This window comes from Meles meles, chromosome 1 (genome assembly GCF_922984935.1).
Source record: "Meles meles chromosome 1, mMelMel3.1 paternal haplotype, whole genome shotgun sequence".
Lineage (NCBI taxonomy): Eukaryota > Metazoa > Chordata > Mammalia > Carnivora > Mustelidae > Meles > Meles meles.
Genome location: NC_060066.1, coordinates 1444689 through 1453573, shown reverse-complemented (window position 1 = coordinate 1453573; position 8885 = coordinate 1444689). Strand labels below are relative to the sequence as shown.

Below are 8885 nucleotides of genomic sequence, written 5' to 3'. Positions count from 1 at the left end.
TGAGGCACAGCGGCCACTGCTGACGGGACGTCTCCCTGGTTGCAAACGCTGTCCCACTCTCGCGCAGAAATATCTGCTGGTCTCACAGGAGGGGTCCTAGAGTGACTGGCTGTCTGTTGAAGCAGGGCGTCCCTCTGGGTTGCCAGATGCTCTGGAATTAGAGGGCGGGGATGGCTGCACAGGATGGTGAATATGGTAAAAACAAAACAAAACACTGAATTATAGTATTTGAAATGATGAATTTTCTGTTATGTGAAGTTTACCTAATTTCAAACCCAGGTCAGAGAAGCAGGAGAGGTCGAGGCCCAAAGAAGGTGTAGCTCTTGGGCTCCCTTCACGTCTCTTTCCTGACACAGGCCCCGTGTACAATGAGGACGACGGCACCGCCCAGAAGTCTCCCTGCCGTGTCAAGGTGCTCAGCAGCTGGCTCTGAGCCCCTTACCCCTCTCTGACGTCAGCATCTGAGGAGACCTTCTCTCGCTGGCGTGACGACAGGGGCCATTCTGACGGAGGACTGCACTTCACGCAGGTCTTGTCTCGCTGATCCGCACGAAGGCACCGGCACAGTCTCTAACGTCAGGCACTGTGGTCTGCGTGCTACCTTATGGCCAAGCACCCTCCTGCGACCGCCGTCCCGCCCTGAGAGGGAAGCATGGGGTCTCAGGGGGCCTCGGCTCCCTGTGGTCTGAGCACAGTGGGACGGCGCTGCCTGCTGACACGTGCACTGTCCCCTCTAACCGTTCTGCTTTCCACTCTGAGACTCGATCCCTGTGTACCGGAGCGGCAGAGGCTTTGGTCTGCTTGTGAGATGATGACTGAACAGGAACAAACGGATCGAACGCCGAAACCACAAAGAAACCTCCGGGTCAGCAGAGTCCAGACAACGATGCTCTTTATTTCTCTCTCCAAGTAGGCTGCAAAGGGGTAACCCGCCACCTGGGAGCCTTGTGGGTCAGGGCCCCTGGCTCACCAGGGAGGGACGGAGCGTGAACTTGCTCTGAGGAATGGGGGGAGGCAGACCCTCCACGAGGGCTTCTCACGTCAGTGCGTTGCTGACTAGCATGTAGGCAGCACCCAGGAGAAATGCTGACTCCCTCAAGCGCCCAGTCCCTGACAGAGTCTCCTCAATTGTACGCTCGGGGGAGATATCCTTCTCCAGAGAAAGAGGACCTCCCTCATTGCAATTAATAGTGTTACAACAACGAACAAAATAGAAACTATTAGTTTTGAAAAATTTGGATCTTGGGGCTTCCGGGGGTACTTCGGATGGATACACAAACGTGCAGTTGCTCGTACAGTTCTTGTAAACGAGGAGTTCCCGTTCATTCAAACCTAGAGATACAGACATGAAAATCATTGATTTCAGGTTTTCTACTTGCGAATATCAATGCACACCTCACCCAGTCTAACTAGTGCCGTGCCCACTTTCTACGTCCCTAAAACATTCTCCATTGTCTAGAATTCTTCGCTGGTAAAGAACGTCCAAGTGAGGCCTCTAGAGGTTCCGTTTCCTCCTTGAACAGCTTCTCCTGGAAACGTTTTTCTGTCCGCACCACCACCTCACCTCTGCCTCGGGCTCTCCCTGATAGTCGCTGGGCACCTTGGCATGCAGCCGCACGCGTGACATGCCCGGCTCGTTACTTGCGCTAAGACTCGCAGGGCTCTAGAAATACAGAGGCTCGTGTCCTGCAGGATCACACAGCCCCTGGCATGGAGCGCCCTGAAAGTGTGGTCCTCACCTGATTTTCTGCAGTTGGATTGGCCCCTCGGCCAGACGTGCCCAGCTCTTGGCCCAACACAGAAACGGCGATGCATGCTTAGTGCCAACCTGCTCCCCAGCACAGACTGGACGCTCTGTCCCAAGGAGGGTCCCACAGTGACTGTGATCACCTCAGTGGCGGGCACACCCAAAAGCCTTGGCCAGCCAGTGCCGCTGGAGCAAGGCTCCCTCTGAGGCCTCCTTCCAGAGTCCTTGAGTTCGAGTCCTCGGATCTCGCTCATCACTCTGCCCCCGGGGACCCATGTTTACCCGCAACTTGTTTCCCTGGAACTTGCCACAGCTGATGTACCGTTCACGGCTCTGGGGTTACAGAGAAGGAACGAACAACCGGCTCCAGGCACTTGCTGTTCTTTCTTTGCCACGTGAAGGACTCTTGAAAGATCCGTACCATCCTGTGGAGCGCAGAATCCTAAGTTGGCCAGTGAGGGGATTTCCAGGAAGAGTTCGTAAAAATATAGGCAACATCAAAGTCCAGAAACAGAACTGGATGAAAACCCTCATTCCTGCTTTTCTTCCTCCATCAGGCATGACGAGCAGCCAACGCCAAAGATACGAAATGTCTCGGTGTGTAAGCCTATATGTTAATTTCGTCCGTCCTTGAACTTCGTTGTTGCTGTTGGACGTTGTGATCATGGACTCCTGCGTCGTCCGTTTTGGTGTCTGGTTTCTCCTGCCTGCTTCATGTTTGGGAAACTCACCCCTGCCGTGGCCCCTGTTGTATCCTGCTTGCTCGGTTGCTTCCCTGCTGACGACCGTGCCACAGCCATGGGTGACAGGCATCAGGGCTGTTTCTGGCTCTTGTCTATCCCCAAGGAGCATGACAAGGAATATTCTGGGCCTCATCCTGAGGTGAGCGTGTGGGATTCTTTAGAGCTGATAACGCCGCGTCCTTAGGGTGCGGACGCACGGCTGCAGCAGATGCGGCTGAAGACCTTGCCAGGCCTGTCATACCTATTCACGCTCAAAAGGGTGGTGGGACACTTCGACGTCCTGCCCGCCATGACTGGCCATTTGTGAATGCTGAACCATTGCCTTTGGGGGTACCGCATCAAGGCTTAGACTGGCGTTTCCACCAAAAACGATGATGTTGAACTTCTTTCATAGACTTACTGCCCATGTGGATAGCATCTTCTGGTAACATCCTTCAAGCCATTTTGCTCGAATTTCTCTGGAATGATCTGCTTGTTCAACTGTTGATCTGTAGGACGAAGTTCATTTTATACACCAGATACAGCCCCTGAGCGGAGCGCCTTCAAGTGCTCTCTCTTCATCTCTGGCATCATTTTCACTGTCTCCTCAGTGTCTTCTCGGGGGCAGAAGTGGTGAGTTTCTATGTAATCGCACCTGCCACTCTGGCTGCATGTGACCAGACGATATTGTTCGCTTTTCTTAAGTTCATAATTATCCAAGGATACAAAGATATTTTTCTACATTTCCCTTCAGCTGACATCTTAAAATTTATCTTCTTTAAATCCAATTCAGGGAACATCTACGGTATTATGAGTGTCAGAGGTAGAACACCACAATTCATCAGTTGTGAACCACAACCAGTGCTCATTCCAGCCAATGGCCTCCTTAATGCCCATCATCCAGTTACCCCATCCCCGTCCCTCACCTCCAGGAACCCTCAGCTTATCTCCCGCAATTAAGAGTCTCTTATGGTTTCTCTCCCTCTCTGCTTTCAGCTTATTTTGTTTCTCCTTCGCTTCCCCTACATTCTACTGTTTTGTTTCCTAAATTCCACATATCAGTAAAATCATGTGGCATTTGTCTCTCTGAGTGACTCTTTTCTCTGAGCATAATACGCTCTAGTTGTATCCATGTCGTTGCAAATGGCAAGATTCATTCTTTTGATGGCTGAGTGATACTCCATTATGTATGTACACACACACACACACACAATCACACGCCATCTCTATGCATTCTCTGGGCACTTTCCGTATTTCGGGGATTGGGGACGTTGCTACTATAAACATTGGGGTGCATGTGCCCCTTCGGATCACTATGTCTGTATTCTTTGGATAAATGCCCAGGACACCCTTGCTCTTTTCATATTTTCGAGGAGGTCCAGAAGACACCCGAAGCTGCTTCTTTGGTGTAAAGTACATACGGTGACTAAGGTCCCATCTCCCACCAGCTGTGAGTGCAGACAAGCGTCTTTCCCCAAACCTGCAGGGCCAAAGTCGTCAGAAAGCATGAAAACAGACACACATGAGATCTCTTTCCCCCTCTATAGGTCTATTCTTCAACCTTGACACCAACTTCAGACTGTCTGAATTGAAAGAATGGTATAAATAATCTTGCGAGTTAAGAGCGCCATCCTCCAGTTTTTCTCCTCTCCCACAAGACTGCCTTGGGCGCTCCTGCCCCTCGTAATTCCATAACATCCCAGTGTTTGGTTCAACTTGCATGTGTGCGCACACACACACACACACACAGACACTGACCTACTGAGACTCTGACGGGACAGGATATTCTTAGGTTAATTTGGGGAGAACAGGCACGTTACCTTACTGGGCCTCACCATCTAACCACGTAGATTTTAAATTGCTTTTCCGTTAAGCGTTATTCCCTTTGACAACTGCATAGTCAAAGCACTCGCAGGAAATACAGAAAGCTCCTGTGTAGCGTTGCTCAGTCACTTGCACAGAACATTTGGCAAGAGCACAGCGCGCTGTCACAGCCAGGGCACTGGCTTTCAAAACGGTCAGGACAGAGAACAGTTGGATCACCACACTCCTCCCTCAGACGGACGCACTGACGTCTTTGCCACCCAGATGCCAGCCATGGACCCTCCTCCGCACGCGCACAGAACTAACCTGGGGTCCACTTCTCTAAATTGGTCATTTCGAGCATGGCCTCAACGGGGACCACGGACGGTCACCTCTGGAGTTCACCCTCCCTCGTTCCGCGGAACCCTGCACATTCGCTCAGGCTGGCGGATCGGTACCTGCTCCTCTTTACTGGCGGGAGCACCCGCAGGGCGGCGTCCCATGGATTCTGTACCCTTTACGCACTGCAGAACAACCGGGATGCTCCCCGGTGGGGCGTGTTACACATGCATCTGCTATAAACAGCCATGTCGTTTACTTAGTTACTCTGGGGAAACCCTCAGAAGTGCAATTCTGGGCACCTAGAGTACCTGTGGGTTCAGTTTGTAAGAAACCAGACCCCGTTTTGGCTGCCCCAGTCTTCACTGTCACTGGCGGTATGTGAGAATCTGGTTTCTTTACCGTCCTGGACAGCATTTGGGGTGGTCACTCTTTTCTACTTTGGCCACTCAGATTCAGGATGCCTAACTGTGTGTGTCAATGTTCATTTTGCCAGTGGCCCAAGATGTTGAAAATCTGTTCATGGGTTTATCTGCTACGTGTGACTCCGCATCGGTGAAATATCTCTTCATGTCTTTGGCCTCGTTCTAGCGGGAGTGGCTGCATTTTTGCTGTTGAACTGCGAGAGCTCTGTATGTGCTCGGATCATCGGTCCTTTGTTGGGTATGCGTTCTGCACGCTCGTCCTCCCGTCCGCAGCCCGCCTTTCCATCCTCCGAACAGGGCCTTCCGCACAGAAGCGCTTCTCATCGCTGGGCGTCCCACGCCACCAACTCCTGTCTATGGTTCCGCTCTGGCGTCAAGACCAGGTCCGCTTTGCTTAGCCCCCCATGCCAGCAATGTTCTGCTCCGCGCTCTGTCTTCCTGAAAGTCATAGATTGTACCTTTTACACGTAGCCCATGGTCCTTCGGAGGGAATTTTTGAATCCCAGTTGAGGTTTAGGTGAGGATGAATTTTTGCCCGATGCACTTGAAGAGGCGGTCTTTCCCCATCGACTGCGTTGGCACCGTTGCCCAGAACCCCTGGGGCACGTGTGTGGAGTCTTTCTGGGGTGACAAATGGTCACTGGCTGCCGGTGCTTCACGTTCCTCAGCTTAGGGCCCTGGCGAGTGGGACGCCTTTCTCAGGACCCGAGATCCTCTGAGTGAGAGGCAAGAGCATGCTGGAAGGTCCCAACTGCCTGACCTTTCTGCCTGAGTCCACCCTAGCTCTTGGTGTTGCCCTGACATGGCCATGGCGTGTCCGCTTCCTGACTCTGCTTATCTGGAAGCCTCTGGTAATGACCAGAATCAAATGGGCCACAAGGAACCACCCAGGTTACACAGGGCTGTCCAGACACGCGACCGGGCCTGCCAGGGGCTAGAGCCCTAGAGAGGCAGCCCACCCCGAGCCCGCGAGACAGCTCAGGAGATGTGTGCACTGCAGCCCGACCTGGCAGATCATGGGGCTCTCCAAGATGGTGCGCACTGCCCTTTGCTGGGGCTGAGCCTCGTGCCTGGGATATGCTTCCAGGATGGGGCAGAGTGGGCCAAGGCCGGGGGCTGGGTGCAGAGAAAGAACCGATTGGACCTGCTCCCTGTAACTGACTCAATCACAAGGCGTAGGAAGGACAGACAGATACTTACGAACAGAGATTGTCAGGCAGCGCCTCAAATTTAAGGGACACAAGCTAGTTCGTGAACAGTAGAAGTTGTTGATGTCCCAACAGTCATAGCACTTCATATTGTAGGGCCCTGAGGGAAGACCCAGTGGCATCAGGCTCGCGTGTCTCCACCCCTTTACCGGCTGCTGCGCCCTCCCCTGGCAGCTGACCCCTCCCCCTGCCTTGAAGGCCGCTCTGCTGTTGGCAGCATGAGCTTCTGCGCAGAAGCCAGGGCCTGTTCCTGTTCCCAAGTGCAAATGTGGGGGAACCCTGTGCTCTGCAGATAAGCTTCATCTGCCTGAGGAAGCTTGAGAGTCATAAAAGGCCTGCGCTCTCCCAGAGGCTGCTGGACTCAGCCACCGCTGCCCGCTCCAGATGGGGAAGGGCCTGGCCCTCTCCTAGCTCAGGGACACCTCCAGTTCCACCCCGTGTCCGCCATCTGCACTGATGACAAAGGTCTCTGTTGGCTAAGATGACAGATATTCCTACTCGAACCCATTCTCCAATCAGGATATCACAGTAAATGCTTATCCCATCCCTGAGGGACTCGATATACTCACAATGTTTATTTCCAGCCATGACCAATGGCCAGCCGCCGGCTAGGAGCAAGGCGCAGAGGAGCATCATTTCCTACAGGAGCTCGAACCTACAGGCGGGGACACGCAGGTCGCGCGTCAGCAAGGTCCACGTGCACAGAGTGCCGGCCCCAGATGCGTCTGTGCAGGATCCAGGGGAGCAGAGAGCCGGGCTCCTCGGGGAGGGTCAGCACGCACCTGCTCGCGCCCCTGGGCTCCTCTCCCCACCTGCCCCTGCACCCCCGCCCAGCAGGGCCCAAGCTGTTCCACGCAGGGACCGGGGCTTGGCCTCTCCCAGCAGGAAGGCTGCGCCACTGGCGCCTTCATCTTGCGGGAAGTCATCCCGCCTGCTGGCCACCAGGCAGTGCTCCGCCCAGCCAGCCAGGTCCTGGGGCGGCCTCCACCGGGAGCTCGCCTGAGGTCCCTGTGCCCTCAGATGCTCCTCCTCACGCACTCGGCGATCTCAAGAGCAACCTGGGGAAAGTGGCAGAACACTGTCCAGCTGGCTATTTCCTGCTCCCGCCAGCGTCTGGACAAACGTGGGGGGCAGGGAGTGACTACAGCATGGAAGATGCCAGCAGCCTCCTTGCACACAGGCCACAGTGTGCCCCAGGAACGTTCTCCCCCCACCCCGCCTCTGCGGAATCAGGTGGCCCCGACGTGCAGGCCACGGAGCGCCTGGGGCCCCCCAGAGCTGAGCCCCGACGCTGACCCTCTGCTCCGGGGCGGCCCCCCAGGCACCAGCAGCGCCTGCTTCTGCTCCAGGCTCCCCTGGGGCCCGACCTGCACCCTGAAGTGCGTGTGCTCGGAACCCTCGACCCCCGCCCCAGCAGCTTGTCTCCCTGGAGGCCCACCTGGCCTTTCAGGGTCAGGACCGGTCCTCAGTGCTCAGGGGACGCCTCACTGCATGGGGCAGGAGGTGTGTCCTGCTGCAGGGGGAGCCTGACTGGGGCGCAGCCTGGCACCTACCTGACTGGGGCCGTCCCTCAGCGTGCGGGAGGCCACCTGCCTGAGAGCGAGCGGCTCTGTGCTGAGGCGAGAGGTGACCGGCTGAGGGTGAGAGTGGGCGCCTGCCCGAGGGGAAGCACCTGCGTGAGGTGCCGGGAAGGGGTGTGGGGGTATGGGAGCCGCCTTCCTGAGGGGCAGGGGTGCGGGGCGCCTTCCTGAGGGCGGCTGGCCACCTGCATGAGGGGCGTCCACCTGTGTGTGGGGAGATGCCCTTCCTGACAGGCGGGGGCTGCCTTCTTGAGGGCGAGACCCTGGCTGAGCAGGGGTGGGGTGGGGGAGCCCCTGGGGGGGACCAACCCGCCTGTCCGAAAGGGGCGCAGCCGCCTGCTCGGGGCCACCGTCCGGGGGAAGCATCTGCCCGAGGCAGCGGCCGCCGGTCACGGGGTCGAGCACCCGAGAGGGTCGCCTGTCCCAGCGGGGAGCGCCTGGCTGCGGGGGCGCGACCACCTGTCTGGTGACCCCAGCCGGCTGGGGGCGCCGCTGTCTCTGTGGGGGCGAAGCACCTTGTGGCAGGGATGGTGACCCCCTGTGGGGGGCGTGTGTGAGCCCTTGGCCAGGGTGGACGTCGCCGCGTGGGGGACAGGGCGCGGCTGCCTGAGGGAGGCGGCCGCCTGCTGCAGGGAGGAGCGCCAGTCTGAGGGCAGGAGCGGGGCGGTTGTTGGAGGAGAGGAGGCCGCTGTGAGGGCCGCACCCGGCTGAGGGGAGCGGCCGCCGCTCTGTGGGGAGCACCCGCTGGGGGCGGGGCCGCCGGGGGGAGCCGCTTCCGCGGCGCCCTGCACCGCCCCGCCCCCGCCGCTGCCCCCACCCTGCGAGGACGCCCCCTCCATGGCGGCCGCCCCCGCCTCCCTTCCCGCTCCCACCTGCGGCTCCCTCAGCCACCGTCCACACCCGACCCTCGACGGCCACAGAGAACCTTCTGGAGCCCTGGGCTTCGGGGCCTGAGGCCGCGGGCACAGCGGGGTTCCAGGCGCAGCCGCAGCAGCCGAGCGAGGCGACCCTCCGCACCACCGTCGCGCGTCCCACAGCCGCAGCGAGACCCAGAGGCCGTC

The 8885-nt window shown here is 57.4% G+C and overlaps 1 protein-coding gene across 2 annotated transcripts; it reads right to left on the bottom strand.

Moving 5' to 3' along the window:
• Nucleotides 1-884: 884 nt before the first annotated feature.
• On the bottom strand, nt 885-8885 carry LOC123926216 (glycosyl-phosphatidylinositol-anchored molecule-like protein). Of its 2 annotated transcripts, none has more exons than XM_045980053.1 (4): nt 8750-8885; nt 6814-6899; nt 6237-6344; nt 885-1332 (listed from the first exon to the last, which is right to left on the bottom strand). In XM_045980053.1, the coding sequence occupies exons 2-4, from the start codon at nt 6878-6880 to the stop codon at nt 1037-1039; spliced, it is 471 nt and encodes a 156-aa protein (XP_045836009.1). In that variant the 5' UTR covers nt 6881-6899; nt 8750-8885; the 3' UTR covers nt 885-1036. The 2 variants fall into 2 exon arrangements, with proteins under 2 accessions (XP_045836009.1, XP_045836011.1); XM_045980055.1 differs by having other exon boundaries at nt 8697-8865.

Excerpts from the sequence above, each read along its gene's own strand:
- LOC123926216 (XM_045980053.1), bottom strand. The coding sequence starts at position 6,880 with ATGATGCTCCTCTGCGCCTTGCTCCTAGCCGGCGGCTGGCCATTGGTC. Across the intron at positions 6,345-6,813 it reads CATGGCTGGAAATAAACATT|GGCCCTACAATATGAAGTGC; the intron begins GTGAGTATATCG and ends GTCTTCCCTCAG. Across the intron at positions 1,333-6,236 it reads CTGCCTGACAATCTCTGTTC|GTTTGAATGAACGGGAACTC; the intron begins GTAAGTATCTGT and ends CTGTATCTCTAG.